The 26,690-nt window shown below is 26.7% G+C and overlaps 1 protein-coding gene across 1 annotated transcript in view; it reads right to left on the reverse strand.

Annotated features, from left to right (window-relative positions):
- LOC111625996 overlaps nt 1-26,690 on the reverse strand; it is a 111,669-nt gene that overhangs the window by 9,174 nt on the left and 75,805 nt on the right. The window contains exons 7-15 of the mRNA XM_023369301.1: nt 24,558-24,641; nt 23,304-23,402; nt 21,298-21,381; nt 12,006-12,099; nt 7,449-7,520; nt 3,272-3,422; nt 3,093-3,189; nt 1,379-1,721; nt 558-1,306 (exon numbers count right to left, since the gene is read on the reverse strand). Coding sequence (XP_023225069.1) covers nt 558-1,306; nt 1,379-1,721; nt 3,093-3,189; nt 3,272-3,422; nt 7,449-7,520; nt 12,006-12,099; nt 21,298-21,381; nt 23,304-23,402; nt 24,558-24,641 — 1,773 coding nt within the window. The remainder of the gene's footprint in view (nt 1-557; nt 1,307-1,378; nt 1,722-3,092; nt 3,190-3,271; nt 3,423-7,448; nt 7,521-12,005; nt 12,100-21,297; nt 21,382-23,303; nt 23,403-24,557; nt 24,642-26,690) is intronic.

The following is a 26,690-nucleotide window of genomic DNA, read 5'->3' on the forward strand; positions in this document are numbered from 1 at the left end:
ATTTTACAAACCATTTAAAATATATAAATAATACATATTAACATAAAATTATATAAATTAAAAAATTAAATAAATTCTGTTAAGTATAATTTAAAACAGTGATACCCAAACTATGGCAGATGAACCAATAAACTGTGGCCTGCAAATATATTTGACACCTAATTTATAAATGATAAAAATAGGTTTATTTTTGTATTTATGAAACATTTAAAAAATTTGTAGTCTGTCTACCTATGGCATATGCACAAGTTGACTTGACAATCAAAAAGTTTGGGCACCTCTGGTCTAAACGATCTTAACTTCTAATATCCAAGAAGCCAAAATAGAAAAATTTTTCTTTCTACTTTGAAAAAAAAATTTGAATTATGATTTCTTTTCAAATAACATAAATACAGTTTAAAAAATATAACTTTTTAAAAGAATTATTTTAAAAATATTAAAAATACCTAATTAATAATAGATTAATATCTTAGTTCTTTTAAATATGCTTCCTGAACATTATTAATAAACTATATAAATTTAAAATATTTTCAGAAATTCTCTGAATTGATACTTACAATGAAACGGTTAACCTTTGATTTTGGTTTTTCTATTGTGGTTGTAGGTTCGCCTTTAATTGATTCGAACTTGGCCCGCAAATTCTTGGCAATATCAGCTTGGGGTAGATGATCTTCATCTTCATTCTTTTTATTTTCTCGAATAACTTCGCTTTCCCAATTTTCAAACTTTGCTTTTAAACTTTTAGCTTTATCAGCTTCTATTATAATATCATCATCACATTTATAGCTAGCTTTAATTATGTTTGGATCTCTTTCTTGTTCACATACTGGTTCATTATCTTCAACTTTTATAAAGTCTTTTGGTGCAATACGTTTTACTGGTTTAGGAGCAACAGGAGTAATAGTTTCAGGAACAGAGCTTTCTAGAGCTTTAAATTTGTCCAGCATGCGACGAGTAGTATCTGTGACCGGAATGTCATCTACAACATCAGAAGATCGTATGATATTTGGATCACGTGGAATTTCTTTATCAGTGTCACCATCCCTAGTACTGGACGAAGTTTCTTTGTAGTTTTCAAAAAATTTGAAACGTTTTGATACTTCTATACTTTCTATAACTTCTTTGGAAGTATCTGAACATTTTATCAATTCTGTTTCTACTGGTGAAGTTGGACTAAAATACTGTATTTCACGAGTCCTTCTTGGTTCATTACCTGGAGATTTATTAGGAGATTTGGCTAAAGGTAAAGGAACTTTGGCTCCAGCAGCATCAATTTGTTTAAATAAATTTCGTGCATCATGTGCAGCTGAAAAAAACATTTTATGTAAAAGAAGCAATTTATCAAAATATTTTTGAAATAAAATTTGTTAGTTTTTACCTCCTTCTGAGAAAATGCTTAAATCTTCTTCCTTTTCTTTACGCACTTTCTCTTGTTTTTCTACTTCAATGTCATTTTTAACTACACCTTTCTCAAACTTCTCCTTTATAAGTTTGGCAGAAATATCTTCTCCAACTTCTATTTCAGTTTCTGTTCGAACAGATGTCTTTGAAGTTTGTTGACAAGCCTTTTCATATATGGTTTTAACTTTTCCTGATCCATGAGAAAACTGTTTTCTAAGTTTACTTAATTCTTCTTTTTGTTCCACATTTTCATCCTTAGAAACAGTAACTGAGCCAGATTCCCACTGACTTTTCAAAGTGGACATTTCAGAAAATGATACCTATTAATAAAACAAACTATTTAAAACTAATATTTTAATAACTAAATATTAACTTTATATAAATAAGATCTACACATGTTTATATAAAAATAATATATTTCTCTATCTCATCAAAAATTCACATCTGTCAAAAATGTATAAAGTTATCTTATTACATGCATAAGAGTACATATGAGTTACCGTATAATTGTAAAATTATACAAATACAGAAATTTTAATATTTTTGTAATTTTACAATTATATAAATTATTGTGGGTAGTTCCAACTGAATTCAACTACAGGGAGGATAAAAACTCCCAACTCCAGCAGTAGCAGGCAATTAAAGGTTTGTTGTGAGGGGCATGCTTTGGTAACTATAGAATTTTTTTATCAATGTGGACTTTATCTGTATTAAAAATATCTTTATCTTATATTTTTGGTTTTAATTAATGCAGTTCAGGTAGTTGTGTATATGCTTTGTTTCTTTTTTCATGGTCATTTGTTTTTTGTAATATTACTATTATGTTATCAGATATCTACAGCCATAAGAAGCAAATTTACTTTCCTTGTATAAAACTAAACTTTTGTAAGTAGACTTATAGATAGTATTTTTGTGTATTCATTGTTTTAGTATTAATCCTACCCTACATTAGTTAAAAATAAGAATTAGTTTTATGTTATCAGATATCTAACTATCTAAATTGAGTTCTTTCAGTTACTTTTCAGGTCTATACACAGTGAGCTTCATCAATAAAAAAATGCCTAAAAGAAAGTCACAATTATCACAAAATTCATCCATGTCAAGAATTCATTGGAAAGTTTATTACTATCCAATGTAAGCTACCTTAAAACTCAGACCCCTCACTCCTTGATGATTTCATCTTCCCTACAAACTTCCAAATCCTTTGACCTATCTGAACCAAATTTCACATAGTTACTCTCTGGTACCTTAAGGGAAACATGGACTCCCCTTAAACTCTGATTCCCCAGTCTTCATCTGATTTCATCTCTATTCCCAAACCTTTTGAGTAATCTGGACAAATTTTGCATAGTCAGTCTCTACAATCCTCCAAAAAATATATGCTACTTTAAAACTTGGGAGCCTCAATCTTCCTCCTGATTTCATCCTCACAAATTGCCAAACTCTGACTGATTTGCACCAAATTTTGCTTGGTTACTCTCTTCCACCCTGCAGGAACTGTATACTACTCTATAAAGACAACTCAACCCATCCCTGAGTTTCCAGGCAACACTGGACATTCTTTGTGTAAAAATAAGTTCAAAATCATTTGTTCTTACAATGAAATGCATCTTATAATAAATGTCAGTTTTTTAATTTGGAATCAAGTTAATATATTCAAAACCTATATTAATGAGTAAAAATTTAAATACCTTTTCTTTACTTTTAACTATCTTAACATCATCACATTCATCTTCATTAGCACTCAAATGACCATTCTCCTGTTCACCTGAGACAGCAGACTGATATCTAAATTTAATGTAGTAAGAGAAAAATTAAATTCTGTAATATTAATCTAGCAAATTTTGCAATTTTAAAAATAATTTATTACTTAGCCATTCGAGCAAGAATGCTTTCCGATCTTTGTAACGTAGAATCAGAGAGAGAGTGTTGCTGTTGTTGTTCCTGAGGTGATTCAAACCATGATCTTATATTACTCAAATCTGGTATCTTTTCCAAACCATCTGCAGCTTTAGTATCAGCTAAAAAATTTCACAGTATTAAACAATATATTTATTGGGAGTTTTTTATTTAATAAGAAAATTATAAATTAATGTTTGTGGAAACATTTGTGAACTAGAGCTGTGTGTTACAAACTTAAACAGATAAAATAATCAGTTGTAAATTTGAGAAAACAACTCTAGCTTATCCATATGTACAGTACATAAAGTTTCCAGAGTAACTAAACAAAAAGATTATTATTTCATCTTGATTAAGGCCAAATGATCTGTTGGATTTTATCAGGCTACTATTTAATAATTAAATATTAACTAATTTTGTTTAGAAGTAGGCAATTAAAATGCCATCTCTTGATAAATTTAATAATTATAAATATATTAATATTTAATTTTTAATTTAGAAAATTCTGGATGAGTCGGTCCAGAGCAGGACTTAAACCAGACATTGTCAGTTACACTACCAGAATTGCCACAGTGTTTGGCATTAATCAAAAATCAGATTAATGGCAATTTATATTTCATATTGAATTATCCTAGTACATTTAAAAATGATATATACAATTCACTATTTGCAAAAAAGCATTATGTTCAACTTTGCAGATATGTAAAAATAATTAATTCATTCTATTTCTAAACATTTTCCAAAATATTTAGAATATTTAAAATTTCCTTTAAATATTTTATATTTGGAAATTGTTTTGAATTAGAATATCAATTTAAAAACACACTAATAATGAAAAATAATAAACAAATTAACAATTATTGTTTAGAAACTTCTTTACTCTCATATTAATGCAAGTGAAGTTTCTATAATCTTAAATGTTCATTTAAATTCTTAAAAAATGATAAACTAAACAAGTGTTAAAGTTGAATAACATTATTTCTGTCAAGAGTTTATACTAATAAAACATGAGATATATTTTAGTTTATATTAATTTCTTACTGTTTCAATACACATTTGCAGCTTTTCTTAGAATAGTCAATATATATTAGTTGAGCATTAATTAACCTGTTAATTGTCAGCATTTTATTCATTCAGATACTATTCAACAGCAATATACTGGTTGGTCTACTTATAATAAATACATCAAAATATTAAAATCTTGATCAGAGTAAGTTATTTTCAAAAAGCCTTTTCCATTTCATAAAAATTACAGGGGTAGGGAACAACTAGAAATTTTTCAATTTTTGGATATTATTCTATCATTGAGAAAAGTTATTTGTTAAATTAAAAAATTATAAGCATTTTTAATTGTATTTTCAAAAAATAACAGTTAAATAAATGCTTTTTATGATCTAATTTATTGTAACTAACAAAGTCACTTAAAATGTCTTTAATGATCAATATTTACATAATTACATAATTATGTAACCAAGATTGAAACTTACATAATTTTCATTCAAATTTTTTTGAATGCAAAATGTTTTGGAGTAATTGGCTTAAGGAATTTGTTTTATTTGTAATATTTGTTTTGTTCCTTCAAAATACATATTTTCATATATAAAAGTATATAAAATTACTAATCATTAAACAGATGCCCTAGCAGAACATTTTTTTAATCAAAATCGCAAATCTTAACACATTGATTGCCAACTAGAGTTATCTTATAGTTTTCAATTGAACAACAGTAATATTGTCTTTCATGTTTTGCCAGGTAACTATTTACTATGGGAATAGTCTTATTATAACTGATTAATGGGTGTCATGAATGTGAATGTTATTGATTGGACATTATAGAACAAACTATAAAGTTTAAAATATGATAAGATTTTCTGTTTTAATTGCTAGATACAAGCATCTTCATAGTAACTATACTAAATGTAGTGGCTAATTTGTGCCTGAAATATGAATGACAAATCAATTTTGTGTCATAAAAGAAAGTTTATTAAAAAAAAAAAAATATATATATATATATATTGAAAGACAAAAAAACATTTATATATATATTTTTTAATTACACAAATTATCTCATAGGTGGTGTCTGCAAAAGAAAAGTTACTTCACTCGCAACTAAGAAATAATTTGCATCAATAGTTTTTTGCTAAATATTAATTATTAATATGAATTAATAATTAAAAATAAATATAAACAATTTAAAATAGCAAATAAATATTGCATAATCAAAATGGCACACAGGACATGACCGTCAGGAGCATTATACACAAACATATTAAATAATTTATTTGTATATTTGATAAATAAAATAATTTGAAATAAATATAAAAAGCAAACGAGCAATTAGGCTGCAATCTTTAATCATATTTTTAATTTATTTAATTTAAAATACAGTGGATGATCAGTTAATGAATAAATTGGATAATGAACACTTTTGCAAAAAACTTTTATGTTTGGATAGTGAACATCTCACAGAACAAACACAAGAAGAAGAAACATAATGAATACTGATTGGTCTTCCTTTGTCTTCAGGCAACAATTTGAAACTTTTCAGTGTGTGGGAGATGTCAACATTGATGCTCAACCTGCTATATACTGATTGGATAATATTCTTCCGAACTTTGAAACTCCCTTACAATTCCAGCCTTTTATTTTTCTGACAGAAACAATTCTTTTATAGTATTCTTGAGACTAATGGGTGGGCACTCGTTAAGTTTTGCATCAGTTTTTATTTTCAAAAGGTGAGAGTATAATAGCAAAGATAGAGAGTGGGCAGAAGATGTCTGATGTTGCTGAGCAGTATGGCTTGAACATGTCTACACTAGGCTGCAGTTCAATCTTATCTAAGAAAGATACAGTATAATCAAGAAGACTCAAGCAGCTAAAGGAGTAACAAAAATCACATCCGAGAAATAAAGAACATTGAAGAGCTCATAATGGGACCTGAAACTGATCTGATGAAAGAAGAATGCCAAGAACTCTTGAATGAAGAACACCAAGAAACTTGGAGAGATATGTTTTCTTCTGAAAAAGAGGATTAATGATGATATCTGCTATTAAAGATCTTTTCAAGATGTGGGAAGATGTCAGAATAATAGTCTTAGAATGGCATCCAAACCAGGTTTAGGTTAATAGGCTTAGGGATCTCTACAATTACAATGCTATTAATTACTTCTGAAAAATCCTGAAGAGAGAAAAGCAATTGACATTGGACAAATTCTTTAACCCCCACAAACGGAAAAAACATAACTAATAAAAATGCAAGACTGTGTATATATGTATTTTTATTACTGTATTACATATAAATAAACCTAGTAAGAAAGTATATATTTTTTTATTTTTTGCGGTCTCCAAAATGAATAAATCAAATTACCATAAAAACCTATGGTAAATTGATAATCAGTTAACGAACAATTTGGATAGCAAACAAAGTCTTGAAACGGATTATGTTTGTTAACTGATCACCTACTGTATAATGCTCTCCACCTCAAATTAGTAGTAGTGTCTTGCCCCTGTACATCATACTTTTCTGTTAGCAATGGAGTCGTGCCAGTCATCTATTAACTGCTTTCAGGGGAAGTTTTGAAATAATGTGACCTCCAGTTTGCATCAGAACTTCCAGCCCCTAAGGTTTCCATATCTAGTCTCAGATTTCAACTAACTAACTCCATTCTCGAGATTAAAGAAAAACAGATTGGCAGACAACAGTATAAATTTATGGGTCTACAATTTTTTCAAATTGCAGCCCAATAATAGAAAATTTAGAGAAACAAAACTATTGTTCTTTCATCAAGAATTCAAAACTAAGAAAATATGCAGTTCAATTTGAAAACCTAAAGTTTCCCCAGCCCCTTATAAGGAAGCAGCTTAATATTTTTGAAACTGAAAAGGCCCCTTGAAAACAATAACTTTTATTCTAATTATTTTTTTTTAATTGGATACATATTTTTAAAAATTTTTGTTTGTTATAATAGAAATTCTGAAATTATGAAACTAATTAATAAATTAACTTATAATTGAAAGATAATATTTCAGACCCTTGATGATTTCTTAAGGTTAATGATTAAAAGATTAAAACTATTAACTTATCCAAAAAAATTTTTGTAATTGAATTTCATGATTTAAATCCAAAATATACTTTATCAAAAACTTACATCGTATTACATCTGGTGGCAATTCCACAGGAGTACTTTCACTGATTATCAATTCATGTTTTTTTGAAACACCTATAACAATTTATTATGTAGCTTAATTAGCTATTTCTCTTTCATATACTTTGCAAAAAAATTGTTTTGTGTGAAATTTAATTTTGTTTATCTTTAAAAACTTTTAAAATAATTCTCAGAAATCAAAAATAAAAATATGTCACTATATAAGCAACACAAAATACTTTCTTGAAGAGAAAGAAAAAAAGGAAGAGTTACTTTCTTCAAGATACATAAAAAAGAAATAGATGTTTTAAAGAAGAAATTGGTGTTTTAAAACATATCTTTATTCTGTCTTAATGCTTTTAAAAAAACTGTTAAAACAATCTTTCAATTATAAAATTTATTGTAACAATTTATTATTTAAATTACTCTATTTACAAATATCACTTCTATATTGCATTACATCACTTCTATATGCTGAGAACACAACCCATAACAAAATGAGCTATAATCATTAAACTAGCCCGATAGAATTTCGGCATTTCGTTGGTGTTTAGTTATAATCATAAATGTTCATATGACAGCAATGCCATTTTGAACTAATTGCTTTCATAGTTTATCAAAACTTAAATTGTTGAGTAGGAATAAATAAAAGATTGAAGTTATTCATTCAATTGATTTTTGTTTGTTTACAACTAGAACACGTTCTACTCAAAATGTGATCATAGCAGGTTAATTTTTGTTAAATTTTAGTTGTGTCACTAAAGCAGAGAAATTTGAATAAGTTTTGAAGATTTTGTGATGGAATAATGACATGACACAAACATTTTACTGTAAATGATTGGGAGTCTCATGATTCAAAATCATTAAAATTGACAATTTTGGAGTTACATTGCTAATATTCTCAGAGGGTGATATAATCTATATATATATATAAAAATGGACATGTATGTCCCTATATTTCACTTTNATATATAAAAGTTGAACAAGCATTTTTTACCAAAAAAAATTCTCTTTCATAAAATAAATACTTATATGTGAAAAAAAATATCTTCAAGCCTGTTTTCATTATTGGAAATACCAAAATTATTATTTTTTGTTATAATATATGCTTCTATGTAATTATAAAGTATGTAGGGAATGTAACAAAAAGCTTATTAAAAGAAAGAATAAAATGCTGAATAAATGATTTTGCTTCAACGAAATGCACATCTGTTGATAAAACAATAATATAGATTTGAAAATGTTTGGTTATCTTAATTTTTTAATTACAGAATTATCAAATGATTTCTTAAACATTTATATAGAACAATTTTATTAGATGCTAGCATCCCTGTCGTGGCCTGCCCGCTCTTATATACATATAGAACTTAGAAAATTTGAACTAATTGTTCATTAATTATTTTTGAGTGATCAATGTGTAGTATTGCAGTAGAGTTTTGCAAAATATAAAAAAATAAAATCATAAAACTTCTGAATAAGTTATATTGATGTGAAACATAAAAAATTCCTCGCTACACGCATTCGATTCTGAGCCGAACGAATTCATTGCCCTTCCAGTCTTTGCTGTAGAAGTGTAGATTCACGTCGTCTACAATTATGAACTGTTTCTTCCTATTCGTGCTCTTGCAGCTCTCGGCATGATTTATCAATCAATCTCAAAAATATTCACCAATAACTATTTCAAATATTTTGTACAATTACCTGCAGAAACAATTCGAAAACCCACCATAAGTACCGTACACACATGGCCATCTAGCATGATGACGTCACTTTTTTAATTCCTCAAAGATTTTGCTAATTAACTAATTATAATTTAATGTCAGTTCTTCAAATATACAGTAACAGTAAACTTCAATAATAGACTTTTCTTATAGACAGCATGTGTCGCCATCTAGTGAAGAGAGGGAGAGAAATAGACAGACAAAAATCCGTTGCAGTTTTATTTAATTAATAAAAAATCTGTAGGTTTGATTAATGGTAAACATTCCAGGGATCATAAAGATGCTACAGTTAAAGTTTGATAACGATTGGTTCAGTAGTTTTCACGGTTAGTGGTCACAAACAAAAAATATGTTCTCTCTTTATATAGTAGTATAGATTCAAAAGTATTTCTCATTCAACATGAGAAAAATACATTAGGAAAAATCAGTGATAAATAAATCACCAGGTATGGTTTGAACAAAATCAAAATATAATGTGTTCAATTAAATTTACATTTAAAAAAAAAAAAAATTTTTAATTTCTGATTCCATTTCTCTCTTAAATTCACAATAAATCAAATTACAAAAATTTTAAGTTTAGAAGAATACTATTTTGAATAATTGAAATAGTTCTGGGGATTTCATTTTTAAACTGTTCTACAAGAAGATTTAGGAAGGTTTCTAAAAGGTATAACTTAAGGAATTCTGAAAACATCATATGATTTTAAACACCATTTCTTCAAAGATACACACTGATTATTTTGTTATTTACGAATGAAAAAGAAAAACTAAATATGAAAAATGCATATTTAAGAAGTTAGTAACAGTTTAAAATTGAATGTGATACTCTTTTGTTATTATTGAAATCTTACAATTTATAAAATTTGAAATATTCCAAAAATAGAAAAAGAAAATTCTAGAAAATATTAGGTTTAAAGAAATTATTCAAAAATCCTTGTTATAAAGTTGTCTTTTGAGGTTTTTCTGATACTTAATTTCAGAGATAAATTAACAAAGATATTTAAAACACAGGTAAATGTATTATTTATAAATAAATTGTCAAACTAAAAAAAGAATTTCATACTATTTTTATTACATTACTGCTGAAAAATTTAAGAACTACAGTAAAAAACTTTAGGGACAGAAGAGAACAGCTCAGTTCCAACATGCATTTCAAATATTTATATTTGAATTACACTTTTCCTCTTCCTATATAACATATTTGTTGCCAGTTTACTTTTTTTAATAAATATAATAAAAATATATGAACAAGTCTTTTTTGCATTAAGTAGTAGAGCTTCAAACATGATAANATACGACATGAAATTCAAACATATTTTTGCTCCATGATACGAACAAAAACTCACCATACGACATTACATTAGTTCACAGGTCCATTTTTCATTCATTTCTGTTCATTGGTCTCAGTCCGCGTGTTTGCTTTGTCATGGAAGGATCTCGCTTGATAAAGGAAATCTTGAGGTATTATCAGAAAGTGACTGATTTTATTAAAAAGAAACATCCCGAAAAGGTTTACACTGACCATATTGCTGCTCAGAGTAAAGACATTTGCCTAAGTCATTTTAGAAACATTTTAAAAAATAGGCAAAGCCAAACCTCTTTGGATAGATATTTACCAAGTGACCTCTATCCAGGGAAAGTGCTGGTGGAAGTGAAAGAAATAAAGCAAAAAGCAGTGAATAAAAATTTTAAAAATATATATACAGGTAGCCCCTTGGTTTACGCCGGTTCAATTTATGCCGATTCACAATAACACCGCTGCGCAATTCGCCGTTTCGAGGTGTAATTCCCCGATTTTCCCTATGCTAGACTGATTTTCATTTCAGTGTTGACGATTTACTGAGCCGCGACATTGTACATTCATTAAAACAAAGATTTTTATTAAATATATTTATTTTTTCTGTTTAATATTATTGGGTATACAGGTATACCTCGACTTACGTCGTTTCGAGTTACGTCGTTCCCGATTATACGTCGTTTGTCAAAAAAGTATACGAAAAAATAAAAATCAAGTTTAAGTCATTTTATTCGACTTTACGTCTGTCCGCNAAATAAATTGTCAAACTAAAAAAAGAATTTCATACTATTTTTATTACATTACTGCTGAAAAATTTAAGAACTACAGTAAAAACCTTTAGGGACAGAAGAGAACAGCTCAGTTCCAACATGCATTTCAAATATTTATATTTGAATTACACTTTTCCTCTTCCTATATAACATATTTGTTGCCAGTTTACTTTTTTTAATAAATATAATAAAAATATATGAACAAGTCTTTTTTGCATTAAGTAGTAGAGCTTCAAACATGATAACTTAAAACTCAGATTACATAATTTCAAGTATTTAATACATGATTAATCTTCAATAATTTATTAATTTAAATCATGTATTAAAATTTATGAAGAAATTTATTGGAAATACAGGATGTTTGTAATGTTACAAATTATTTGTTTTTAATTCTACCAAGTTACTATAATTGCCCAGTTTTTAGTTTAATAAGTCAAACTAAAGTTTTTAATTATATATTTTAACAAAAATTTATAAATTTATATATACCTTACATAACATTGTAATTTTGAATTAAATTATATTTTAATAATTTGAATTATTTATAATCAAAAATTTTTTTAGAAATTCAATTTTATAAAGAAATAGAACTCAAACATCCTGTATCAAATTAGAGTCAAATATGTTTAAATAGCCAGTTTATAAAAATAGGTATTATTATTGTTATACATTTATTAAATGTAGCAATTAAAAGATTATTTAAATCATGGATTATGTTAGCAATTCTTAGGCATACATTCTAATTTAAAATTTTCTTCAAATATAAGCATACCTTGAGGAGAATCCAAATCATCATCTACTTTGGAAACTTGCAAAAGAAAAATTTTGATGCAAAAATAATTTCCAAACAAATTCATAATTTGCACATTTTAGTTAATAAAATTTAAATGTACTTATTAATTTATTAAACAAAATTAATTTTAGCTCTTACTTATAAATATATAATTGTAATTAATTACAAATGTTTATACTGAAAACAATTTAGAAGTTAATTTTTCATTATTTTATGCATTTACTTCATACCATTTGAAAGCATTTCATGCATCAAACTTTCTTAAATGCCATCAAGTTTTCTTCAAGATATTTCAATATGATTACTTATATTTCTTTTTTTTAGGTAAAAATCTTCAACACATTGCTTTTGTATTAATTTCATAAAATATAAAGTGAGAAAAAGTTGATGCTTAGATAATAACCATCAACTTCTTATAAATTATTTAAATAAAGTTATCATCATATGAAAACAAAATACTGAATCTTGGCAACAATATTAAAAACTTTTTAAAATTAAAAATTGTCAGATGAAAGCTGAAATTTAGAACTTTGTAATCATACTTTTTGGCATTTCTATTCACAAGATAATTTTATATAAATATAATAGAGATTTACTATGATACATTAGACATTTATGATATGATTACAAGGTTATCCATACAAAATTATAGTACTCTAAATTTTAGCAATAAAAACAAATTCAAGTAAAAACTTTTATTTCTGAATACATGAGGATTATTAAATATATTTTATATTAATTTTATAATTCACAGTATTGTAGAATTTATATGCTTTGATTTTGTTTTATGAAAAAAAATCATGGAACTGAAAAGAAATCACACCTTTTTGTTATATAAAAAGGATTAATTGAAATGAAGTTAGATATCACAGTGATCATACTTTCATTTCAGAAACACAATTTGGAATTTAGCATTTACATAAATTTAATTTTCAAATAATTTCTAAATATCAGCTTTTGCCAAAAATTTATTATCAAAATACATATTATGGTTTAACCATCTCATTTTAAAATCTCATTTTAAAAAGTTATTATAAAATGCAAATACTTGCATGGCATAATTAAGAAAATTTGAATAATAGAAAAATGTATGATAAAAAAAAATTGGTTACCATATATCTGTGCAGATAAGACGACCTTCAGATAAGATGAGGTATAAATTTTTATCAAAGTTTTATAGTTTTAGCAAATATCTATCCTATAAGACGACCCCAAACTATCAATGGTCTATGAATTTAGTTTAGATCAGGGACCATCTGGATAATAATACTGTATAGCATATATGAAATTATGTCCTATTCGTAATTTTTTGAATGAACAAATTTTATTTTCTTGCATCTCACAGCACTGCCTTGCAATTGTTGCAAACATTTGCACTGATTCGGGCATTCGGATAATGACCTTGACTATTCACAAAAACATCGTATAGGCTATAGGCTATTCTATTTTGTGGACATACCCTACTCTCTACTAGTAAATAATTACAGTTTGTCCATTTTTTTATAATGGTTTTAATTTATACAAATTTCAATCTAATTTTTTTGTATCCTATAAGACGACCCCGGATTTTGGGGGTCTTTTTTTTTATTCAACTATCATCTTATCTGTGCAGATATACAGTAATTACTTTCCAAATGTAAAAAATAAATCTTACAGAAATGGTCATATGACATTGGCAAAATTGCCTATTTAAAACCAGGCTTTTAAATACATTTATTTATATATTTAGATAAAACAAAAACAAATGTGAAAAGCCTAAATAAACATTTANCAATTACAACAAAGTTTTAAAAACATCAAATTTGACATTTTAAAAATTGTTTCATTATTACCAAACCATGTTAATTTTTGATTAGTTAAAATTATTTCCTTAATCATTAGAAGAATTACCATGAGAAAAAAGGTTACACATCTGTTAACATGTTTATAATTTATTAATTAAACTTGAGCAATTTCAGAAAGAAAATGGTGAAAAAGATAGATCTAAGTTATATTGTGAACTCAAATTCTTGCTTATTGCAGAAATATGTTAATGACATTAACCAAATCACATCAATTTAGAAAGAGTCTAAACAGATTTTATAACATAGTTGATAATATACATGTCTAGAATATACGAATTTTGGATTAATGTTTTTTTCTTTTGGAAAATTCTAAATTATTAATTAATAAAAAAAATAAGTTAAAATTAATGATTAAACAATCTTATAAATGATTAACGACACAAATAGGTTTAAAAAAATAATAATAATAATAATAAATATTATTATTGTGATTTTGGCAAAATCAGAGGCACAAGATCTGTTATTTACTTAAATATTTTTTCTCTTTTTTAAAAAGTTTTATTTGTAACTAATTCATGATAATGTTTCCTATTTTACAGAAATGGTTTTTCCTATAAGCAAATTAAGATGCTGCTTAAAACTGAAACAAGAGGTTTAGAAATAATTTTAATAAATAGTTATAAATTTACAAATGTACATAATTACAGAGTAATATTTTATAAAGGTCGTTCAAATGAAACAGCAAGAGATTCAGAAATGATTAAGAAATATTTAGGCTGAGCACTCAGCCTAAATATTTCTTAATCATTTCTGATCAAATAATCATGTGCTGCCCAAATAATTGAGGTACCAAACACTTTTTGTAGGCATCATATATCAGCAGAAACCAGCAATCAGCAGATAAGCCTAAGATAAATCCAATTAAAAATCTTACAATAACAGAGTGGAACTCTGCTAGATTGCTACGTCAACATGTCAAACCAAAGTCAAAACAACCAAGAATCTGCTGTGGCAGTATGCCACATTGTCTTTTTTTTCTCCTTTATTCTTCTTATGATCTTCCCTGTTTTTTGTTCTTTCTGCCTTCTAGCACTTTATAATTCTCTTAATTCTTCTTTCTTGAAGGTGAGGACCACTTCCTAGTATTTATCAACTTATTGTATAAGAGGTTACCTAGGACATACAAGGTAAAGGAGCTAGTGCTCGAAGAGAGAGGATGACAAAAACGAAACCCATTATAGTGTGATGCCTGAGTAGACAGGTGAAGTAAAAACTTCAAGCAAGAACTTTGAAATCCCTGGACCGAAGTTAGTGTGTTAGAGTCAGCATTTCATCTTGACAAATCCAAACATGCAACTGATTATCGGAATCAAATAAATTGGAATCAAGAATCAAAACTATTGGAATCAAAACTGACTATTGGAAAACCCTCAAACTGAGAAAAAGGAAGACAGAAGAAAGAATTGTGTGTTCAAGAAATTTCCACATGGCCCTCATGGTAACCAAACATCATTTGGATTACCCAGGTATTCTTTACCATCCTATCCATCTTCACTACTTCTCACCCCTACCTTCTATTTCCTTTGTAAGTAAAAATTAGTATCAAGGGTTAGTTTTAAGAGAATTATTCTTGTAATATTTATTCTTATGTATTGTATCAGATTAGTGTTATCATGATTCCGTGTGCTGTGGTCATTTGTGTTTTGTAATTTCCATCAACAACCAGATCAAAGGTTTCTGCTGGAGAAACTATTCTAGAACTAAAATCCTTGATTGAACCTCTAAATAATTATTACATCACATGTAAATAAATTAATTTTCTCACATCTACTGCATGTTTCATTTGTGGGTGTTTGCCTTATTAGGGTAACAAAAACTGATATCTCACACTGACAGCCTACCATCTATGATCTAATCAGAAATAAGAAAGATATAATTCCAAAGGAGCTATCAGCTTGAGTATACAAAATTTCAGTAATGATGAAAAAGAATAATCATCTCAGTGTTTACATTGGCAGTACATTAAAAGGGCAGACTGTTTGAATAGACACAATATTAAGAAAGTACATAAATCCATGGCCTTAGCCAAAGAATCTCCAACAAGAATATCATACCAGTTTGGCAAGACANCACCCAATTACAACAAAGTTTTAAAAACATCAAATTTGACATTTTAAAAATTGTTTCATTATTACCAAACCATGTTAATTTTTGATTAGTTAAAATTATTTCCTTAATCATTAGAAGAATTACCATGAGAAAAAAGGTTACACATCTGTTAACATGTTTATAATTTATTAATTAAACTTGAGCAATTTCAGAAAGAAAATGGTGAAAAAGATAGATCTAAGTTATATTGTGAACTCAAATTCTTGCTTATTGCAGAAATATGTTAATGACATTAACCAAATCACATCAATTTAGAAAGAGTCTAAACAGATTTTATAACATAGTTGATAATATACATGTCTAGAATATACGAATTTTGGATTAATGTTTTTTTCTTTTGGAAAATTCTAAATTATTAATTAATAAAAAAAATAAGTTAAAATTAATGATTAAACAATCTTATAAATGATTAACGACACAAATAGGTTTAAAAAAATAATAATAATAATAATAAATATTATTATTGTGATTTTGGCAAAATCAGAGGCACAAGATCTGTTATTTACTTAAATATTTTTTCTCTTTTTTAAAAAGTTTTATTTGTAACTAATTCATGATAATGTTTCCTATTTTACAGAAATGGTTTTTCCTATAAGCAAATTAAGATGCTGCTTAAAACTGAAACAAGAGGTTTAGAAATAATTTTAATAAATAGTTATAAATTTACAAATGTACATAATTACAGAGTAATATTTTATAAAGGTCGTTCAAATGAAACAGCAAGAGATTCAGAAATGATTAAGAAATATTTAGGCTGAGCACTCAGCCTAAATATTTCTTAATCATTTCTGATAAAATAATCATGTGCTGCCCAAATAATTGAGGTACGAAACATTTTTTGTAGGCATCATATATCAGCAGAAACCAGCAATCAGCAGATAAGCCTGATAAGATAAATCCAATTAAAAATCTTACAATAACAGAGTGGAACTCTGCTAGATTGCTACATCAACATGTCAAACCAAAGTCAAAACAACCAAGAATCTGCTGTGGCAGTATGCCACATTGTCTTTTTTTTCTCCTTTATTCTTCTTATGATCTTCCCTGTTTTTTGTTTTTTCTGCCTTCTAACACTTTATAATTCTCTTAATTCTTTCTTGAAGGTGAGGACCACTTCCTAGTATTTATCAACTTATTGTATAAGAGGTTACCTAGGACATACAAGGTGAAGGAGCTAGTGCTCGAAGAGAGAGGATGACAAAAACTAAACCCATTATAGTGTGATGCCTGAGTAGACAGGTGAAGTAAAAACTTCAAGCAAGAACTTTGAAATCCCTGGACCGAAGTTAGTGTGTTAGAGTCAGCATTTCATCTTGACAAGTCCAAACATGCAACTGACTATCGGAATCAAATAAATTGGAATCAAGAATCAAAACTATTGGAATCAAAACTGACTATTGGAAAACCCTCAAACTGAGAAAAAGGAAGACAGAAGAAAGAATTGTGTGTTCAAGAAATTTCCACATGGCCCTCATGGTAACCAAACATCATTTGCATTACCCAGGTATTCTTTACCATCCTATCCATCTTCACTACTTCTCACCCCTACCTTCTATTTCCTTTGTAAGTAAAAATTAGTATCAAGGGTTAGTTTTAAGAGAATTATTCTTGTAATATTTATTCTTGTGTATTGTATCAGATTAGTGTTATCATGATTCCATGTGCTGTGGTCATTTGTGTTTTGTAATTTACACCAATGACCAGATCAAAGGTTTCTGCTGGAGAAACTATTCTAGAACTAACATCCTTGATTGAACCTCTAAATAATTATTACATCACATGTAAATAAATTAATTTTCTCACATCTACTGCATGTTTCATTTGTGGGTGTTTGCCTTATTAGGGTAACAAAAACTGATATCTCACACTGACAGCCTACCATCTATGATCTAATCAGAAATAAGAAAGATATAATTCCAAAGGAGCTATCAGCTTGAGTATACAAAATTTCAGTAATGATGAAAAAGAATAATCATCTCAGTGTTTACATTGGCAGTACATTAAAAGGGCAGACTGTTTGAATAGACACAATATTAAGAAAGTACATAAATCCATGGCCTTAGCCAAAGAATCTCCAACAAGAATATCATACCAGTTTGGCAAGACAGATTACATTACTCATTGCTAAAAATCTACCTTGACTCACCAAAATCCTTATTTTAACACCAGCAGGAGTTTAATATTTCCAGTGGATGTTGACAAACATTTTCAATCTAATTATAGATATGCTTCAGAACTTAAACTTTTTGTTCTATTTTGGAATTTGAAGAATGATATAAAATTTCAAACTTTGGAATAAATGATTAAGTTTAAAATCATGTTCAATGTCATGTTCTTAAAATAACTATTTACATACTTTAAATTAATGTTAGATATTTATGTATTTAAACAGATGTTATATAAATTATATAGGTTACCTATGTAAATTTAGATAACTTCTGAAAACCTGAAACAGACCTATAATTAGGTCAAAAATGTTTTTGTCAAAAATGTCCAAAAAACATTTAATCTGAAATTACATCCACAGGAAAGATTAAATGCCTGCTGGTGTTAAAATAAGGATTTTGAGTCAATTAAACAATCCAGCTTATACTAGAAGCAGTTGGTGAAAAAATGTATCCATCTAGAGTGCTGAAGAACTTACTATTGCAACTACCATAGAGCTTATCTCCTAAACAAAAGAAATTTAGGTCCAGATCCAAAAATATGGCTGATAAATTTTAAAGTGGCAATAAAACTAATCCATGTGGCTAGCCAGTTCAAATACACTTCATAAGAAAGTAAAAAGTCACAGTTTAGTGTGACATTTAACAAAGAATTCCTGCATGTCAAATGTTTACACAATTATTAGTTTTTTTGTTTCTGATATTTCAAATTTTATTTTTGTTTTACTTCAGTCTTTTCCAAATGCTTATTTCTTGCTTCATTTTATTTCTTCCTGTTTCATATGTTTTTTAATTTTTATCTTATTTTTATTGAATACTTTATAGTCCATTACACATTCAAACTTTTAAACTTTCCAAACACTTGGAACAACAAACATTGAAGAGATGAACCTATTCAAGTTCTGCAGGATCTGATAATGGGATATATAGTCCCAAAAACATTTAATCTGAAATAAAACCTATTCCTTCAATGATTGTAATGTTCCATTATACTTTATTATGTAGATATGAAACTTGCCTAATTGTTATATTTCTGTATGCCTTACATTCTATATTTCAACATATTTCTTATAGAAATGTGAAACTTGGCCTCATATCATAATTTAAAAAGAGAAAACTGCTAAGTTCAAGAAACAAAAATTTAGAAAAATTAAATTATTAAAAAGCAAGGATCTTCAGCATCTTAAAATTCAAAATGAAAAATTCTTCTTGGCAATTTCAACTAAAATTCAAAACATTCTAAGAATCATTTTAATTTCATAAATATTAATTAATAAATTTTTATTAAAAACAAAATTAATACAATCATAAATAATTTGTTATTTAGAGTTCTAAACTTTAGCTGGAATGTGATGATGAATGACTTCAAAATAACAATGAGGATTTTGTATATTTAGCATTAAATACATTATATTTAACTAGCCTAATAAGGCATAAATGCCAAAAAAATTCAAAAACTTTTTGGATAGCAATTTCTCATTTATTAGCCTGTTTTTAGTTTGGAAGTTATATTACGGTTAATAGGAAATTAAAATCCCTCATGAACTTTGAGTTCATTTTTATTCAGATTCCATTATTTTTAAAAAGAAAAATTACACCAAGTGGATTAAATTCTCTCTCTCTCCATTCAGTTAATCCTGAAAAATAAGAGGATCTATGTATCACCTTCTTATGTACATGAAATTAACACACATTTACAAATGAATCAAGACTTCATTATGATCCAAAGTTTTGGTAAGAAAAGATCTATTTTAAAAAATTTATCTGAGCACTTCATGTAAAATATAAAATTATATACATTGATACATTTTATGTTGCTAATATCATAGATAATTATTCCAATTAGTTTTTTGAAAATTTTATACTTTAGTAATATAAACTATTTTCAAATTTTACAACTTGTCTTCAAAAGACAAAATTACTTGTAAAGAAGGACAAATTACTATTTTATTTATAATTTGTTCTAATCTTTTTTTTGTAATTAATTNAACTTGATTTCTAAATAAAAATATGTTTTTTAAATATCATTATCATTTCTAATAGGTATAATTAAATATTATTATTCTTAATTTAAAATGTTTATATTTTCTACTTAATTTTTACAAACATTTAATTTGAATTCTTTAGTTGACAAAGTATTTAAGAAAACTTAATTTTATTAATCTTCAGCTATTTTGCAAAATCTGTAATCATTTTATTCAAATTAATTATATAAATTAAATAAATATACTATACAATCTATTAAGATATAATTTATTTTTTATGTAAAAATATCGAATCAAATTATTAAATGCCAATTCCCACTTTGGATTTTAAAGAGAGACAGTCAAAATTAGTGCAATTTGTCTTTGTTGAAAATCTACTTTTCAGGTCTCATTATGGCTGACTGGTTGCTAAACCAATGCAATTTTGACCATAATATCAATACATAACACTAATTATTTAATTAAAAACAAACAATGTGGCTACAACTCTTATGTATCATATATGTTAATTGTTGTCTATTTTAACTAAATATTGGGAGAAAAATCAATTTGAAAAAGTTCTATACAAGTAAAAATAAAATCCTATGTGTCATCTTGGATGCTCCAACAAAGACATTCCCTCTATTCTACATTATGGAATGACAGTTTTCTTACCTGAAGTTATATTAAATGATTCTGAGATACAGAAATGTTAAGCCAAACTCAACTTCATTTGTAAATTTTAAATCTGAAAACTATTTTACTTTCATTACAAACATTTTCTGTTACTATTCCATTTAAGTGGGAACTGGCTTTGCCATTTATTCAATCATTAATAACAATAATATAAAAATATAACACAGATCACTCATCAAAAGATATAAAAAAGAAAGAATGAAAAAACATTCTCAAAACATTTGATAAACCATTCAAAGTAAATAGTATTTTATAAATTTTAAATAAACAGCATCATGCAAATATATAAGTATATATATATTTATTTTGACTATTTTATTTAATATTGTTGGCCATGCAACTTTTTAAAATGTGGCTAAAGAAAAAAAAAACTTGTTCTAAACTCAAATTATCTAAACAGATATACTACATATTGAAACAAAACTGAACATAAACACCATATGGCCAAATTCTCTTATTTGGACATTAATATTTTTCATTAATCACAGCTTACCAAAGATTTAACTGATATGCCAGTTTCAATCACCTCTTGGCCTTTTGATACAGCTACATCTTGTGGTTTGATGAGGCTACTTTTCTATATAGCACAGAAGTTGGAAAATATAATTACAGCAATAAAAACTAGAATTTTTAGCCTCAATTTTCTGTTCTTTAGTTATATACATTTAAAAAACAAAACCAAATCACACTGCAAATTTTTATTCTTTATTTGTTTATATAATATGAATTATTAAAAAATTAAAATCTTATACTGTATCTACAGTTTAGATAAAAGATAAAAGTTCCAACAGCCTTTAAAATCAACAAAAAATTTTTATATACATAAATTCACAATAGAAGTATAAACTGTTATGATTATTAAAAAATGTTGTTATATAAAATTTTCTTGCTGGAATGTAAAGGTCTGTGGAATTTGTTTTATTTAATAAATGAACCAGTACAAAGTTTTATGTATAACAAATATATACAGTAGACTCCCCTATAAAACAGGTTCATATAATACGGATTCGTATATCATGGCAAAAAATTTGCGATCGTATTCGTATAAACACGCTAAAAGAGACTCGTATAATACGGTAAAATGTCATCGCTAACTCGTGTCGTGACAGGATTGGTCAAGTCTAGACCAATAGTGGATATTGCACAAACCATTGAGTTTAAATGAGCAGCGGACCTACTAAAAGCCATTTATTATTTAACGGCCATAAAAATTATATTTATATTAATGATGTCTCCAAAGTTCAGCGAATTTTTTGCAGAAAGAATAACTTATCAGAAAACATGCACCCGCCATTCGATGCGCCACTCCACGACGAAAACAAGCTTAATTAAGCAATGGCATCGTCGAATGGTGCACACTCGATAAGTAATCCTACAATTTTTTGTTTATAGTATAGTTTATATGAATTATTCCCAAAAAATTATATGTGTTTTGGAAACGTTGAGTCAAATTAGTCTAGAATCAATTAATTTTATGGAAGAAAACCTTTCAAACAGCCATAGTCCCTAAACTGCATATGTGCCGGGCTGTGATTGGCTCATGTATTTAAGTGATCATAAAACACAAACGTACTTACTGTATTATAGGAGGGTCTACTGTACTATATAACTTCTGAATAAAGTCTGAATACAATAATATATATAGTAGATATTGGTTACATCTACTAAACACAAATTTGTGATATCTGTATTTTTATTTTCATATTCATGTATGTTATTTTACTGATTCATTTTATTAATGTTTAAAATTAGTATCAATGATTTATAATAAGATTAATCCAGAAAATATTTTTAGCAACATATTTAGGAAAAATTAAGAAGTTACATGTTAAGAAATTTGTTAGAAAAAATTATTAGCAAGTTCAAATAATAGTAATAGTATATTTTAATTCTTATCTTTTTATTCTCAAAAGCTTCGATGTATATTATTCTAATAAGGCAAGTTTTTCTTAAATTTAGTAACATGGAAATTTATATTTAAATAGTCAAAAAGCATTAGAATTATACAAATGCAGAAAACAAATCAACAATTTATTTAAAATGGCTGAGAGTTAGGTCAAATCTCCACTTTCACAAGAAATATGCATAGAAAAGATTTAAATATTGTTTTAAATCCTAACTTAATGTAAACATTTTCTTCTCATACATCAGATTATGGAAGTAGTACATACTTACATAATTGATGTAACAGAAGAAAAATATTTACATCAAATTAGGATTTAGGATAAAAATTATATCACTTTTTATCATCTTTTGATATTTACGTATAAAAATCTACACTACTACTATCACCATATCTTTTACAAAATTTATTTGTATACTGCTTTCCTTGAGAAATTATCTATTGATAGTTATGGCATTTTATTGAGACTCAATCTACAATATAATTAAAAATATTCTAAAAATTTTTGATCTCTCATTTTATACACAAAGTTTACAAATAATATTTATATTTAAAATTGAGAAGTGTGCATTTATTTATTTATTGATATAACCTACCTGACTAAATTTACGTGTTAATTGATCTTTGTCAATTGATAATTTTACTTCTTCAACTGGGGTACTTTGAAAATCTTGTGATTGGTTAAAACTTGATTTCTAAATAAAAATATGTTTTTTAAATATCATTATCATTTCTAATAGGTATAATTAAATATTATTATTCTTAATTTAAAATGTTTATATTTTCTACTTAATTTTTACAAACATTTAATTTGAATTCTTTAGTTGACAAAGTATTTAAGAAAACTTAATTTTATTAATCTTCAGCTATTTTGCAAAATCTGTAATCATTTTATTCAAATTAATTATATAAATTAAATAAATATACTATACAATCTATTAAGATATAATTTATTTTTTATGTAAAAATATCGAATCAAATTATTAAATGCCAATTCCCACTTTGGATTTTAAAGAGAGACAGTCAAAATTAGTGCAATTTGTCTTTGTTGAAAATCTACTTTTCAGGTCTCATTATGGCTGACTGGTTGCTAAACCAATGCAATTTTGACCATAATATCAATACATAACACTAATTATTTAATTAAAAACAAACAATGTGGCTACAACTCTTATGTATCATATATGTTAATTGTTGTCTATTTTAACTAAATATTGGGAGAAAAATCAATTTGAAAAAGTTCTATACAAGTAAAAATAAAATCCTATGTGTCATCTTGGATGCTCCAACAAAGACATTCCCTCTATTCTACATTATGGAATGACAGTTTTCTTACCTGAAGTTATATTAAATGATTCTGAGATACAGAAATGTTAAGCCAAACTCAACTTCATTTGTAAATTTTAAATCTGAAAACTATTTTACTTTCATTACAAACATTTTCTGTTACTATTCCATTTAAGTGGGAACTGGCTTTGCCATTTATTCAATCATTAATAACAATAATATAAAAATATAACACAGATCACTCATCAAAAGATATAAAAAAGAAAGAATGAAAAAACATTCTCAAAACATTTGATAAACCATTCAAAGTAAATAGTATTTTATAAATTTTAAATAAACAGCATCATGCAAATATATAAGTATATATATATTTATTTTGACTATTTTATTTAATATTGTTGGCCATGCAACTTTTTAAAATGTGGCTAAAGAAAAAAAAAACTTGTTCTAAACTCAAATTATCTAAACAGATATACTACATATTGAAACAAAACTGAACATAAACACCATATGGCCAAATTCTCTTATTTGGACATTAATATTTTTCATTAATCACAGCTTACCAAAGATTTAACTGATATGCCAGTTTCAATCACCTCTTGGCCTTTTGATACAGCTACATCTTGTGGTTTGATGAGGCTACTTTTCTATATAGCACAGAAGTTGGAAAATATAATTACAGCAATAAAAACTAGAATTTTTAGCCTCAATTTTCTGTTCTTTAGTTATATACATTTAAAAAACAAAACCAAATCACACTGCAAATTTTTATTCTTTATTTGTTTATATAATATGAATTATTAAAAAATTAAAATCTTATACTGTATCTACAGTTTAGATAAAAGATAAAAGTTCCAACAGCCTTTAAAATCAACAAAAAATTTTTATATACATAAATTCACAATAGAAGTATAAACTGTTATGATTATTAAAAAATGTTGTTATATAAAATTTTCTTGCTGGAATGTAAAGGTCTGTGGAATTTGTTTTATTTAATAAATGAACCAGTACAAAGTTTTATGTATAACAAATATATACAGTAGACTCCCCTATAAAACAGGTTCATATAATACGGATTCGTATATCATGGCAAAAAATTTGCGATCGTATTCGTATAAACACGCTAAAAGAGACTCGTATAATACGGTAAAATGTCATCGCTAACTCGTGTCGTGACAGGATTGGTCAAGTCTAGACCAATAGTGGATATTGCACAAACCATTGAGTTTAAATGAGCAGCGGACCTACTAAAAGCCATTTATTATTTAACGGCCATAAAAATTATATTTATATTAATGATGTCTCCAAAGTTCAGCGAATTTTTTGCAGAAAGAATAACTTATCAGAAAACATGCACCCGCCATTCGATGCGCCACTCCACGACGAAAACAAGCTTAATTAAGCAATGGCATCGTNAATACATTTATATTAATGATGTCTCCAAAGTTCAGCGAATTTTTTGCAGAAAGAATAACTTATCAGAAAACATGCACCCGCCATTCGATGCGCCACTCCACGACGAAAACAAGCTTAATTAAGCAATGGCATCGTCGAATGGTGCACACTCGATAAGTAATCCTACAATTTTTTGTTTATAGTATAGTTTATATGAATTATTCCCAAAAAATTATATGTGTTTTGGAAACGTTGAGTCAAATTAGTCTAGAATCAATTAATTTTATGGAAGAAAACCTTTCAAACAGCCATAGTCCCTAAACTGCATATGTGCCGGGCTGTGATTGGCTCATGTATTTAAGTGATCATAAAACACAAACGTACTTACTGTATTATAGGAGGGTCTACTGTACTATATAACTTCTGAATAAAGTCTGAATACAATAATATATATAGTAGATATTGGTTACATCTACTAAACACAAATTTGTGATATCTGTATTTTTATTTTCATATTCATGTATGTTATTTTACTGATTCATTTTATTAATGTTTAAAATTAGTATCAATGATTTATAATAAGATTAATCCAGAAAATATTTTTAGCAACATATTTAGGAAAAATTAAGAAGTTACATGTTAAGAAATTTGTTAGAAAAAATTATTAGCAAGTTCAAATAATAGTAATAGTATATTTTAATTCTTATCTTTTTATTCTCAAAAGCTTCGATGTATATTATTCTAATAAGGCAAGTTTTTCTTAAATTTAGTAACATGGAAATTTATATTTAAATAGTCAAAAAGCATTAGAATTATACAAATGCAGAAAACAAATCAACAATTTATTTAAAATGGCTGAGAGTTAGGTCAAATCTCCACTTTCACAAGAAATATGCATAAAACATACCATTTTCTCAAATAACCAAATCAGGTTTAAATACCATTAAAATATTTTGCAACACGACTATTCACTTGAAAAATATTTTACACATTATACAAAAAAATAAATCCAGTTTTAGTGCCAGTTTTAGTAATGTCCATTAATAAATTATGATCAGATATATTTTAAAAAAATGCATTATTTATAACAACACTGCTAATTTTTCATTGAAATAAGATTCCCAATCTCTAATCCTATCACTCATTGAAAAAAAATCAAAGCTTCAATCATATATAACAGGCAATTTTGCAACTTATAATTATTTTAATATTTTAACAAATTTTGTTTCATAATAATTTGTTTAGTTTCAAAACAAATCTAAATTTCTTTTAAAAAATAAATTTTAAAATTTTAACCAAAA

This window comes from Centruroides sculpturatus, unplaced genomic scaffold, assembly GCF_000671375.1.
Source record: "Centruroides sculpturatus isolate CEXI.00-Female unplaced genomic scaffold, Cexi_2.0 scaffold93, whole genome shotgun sequence".
Classification (NCBI taxonomy): Eukaryota; Metazoa; Arthropoda; class Arachnida; order Scorpiones; family Buthidae; genus Centruroides; species Centruroides sculpturatus.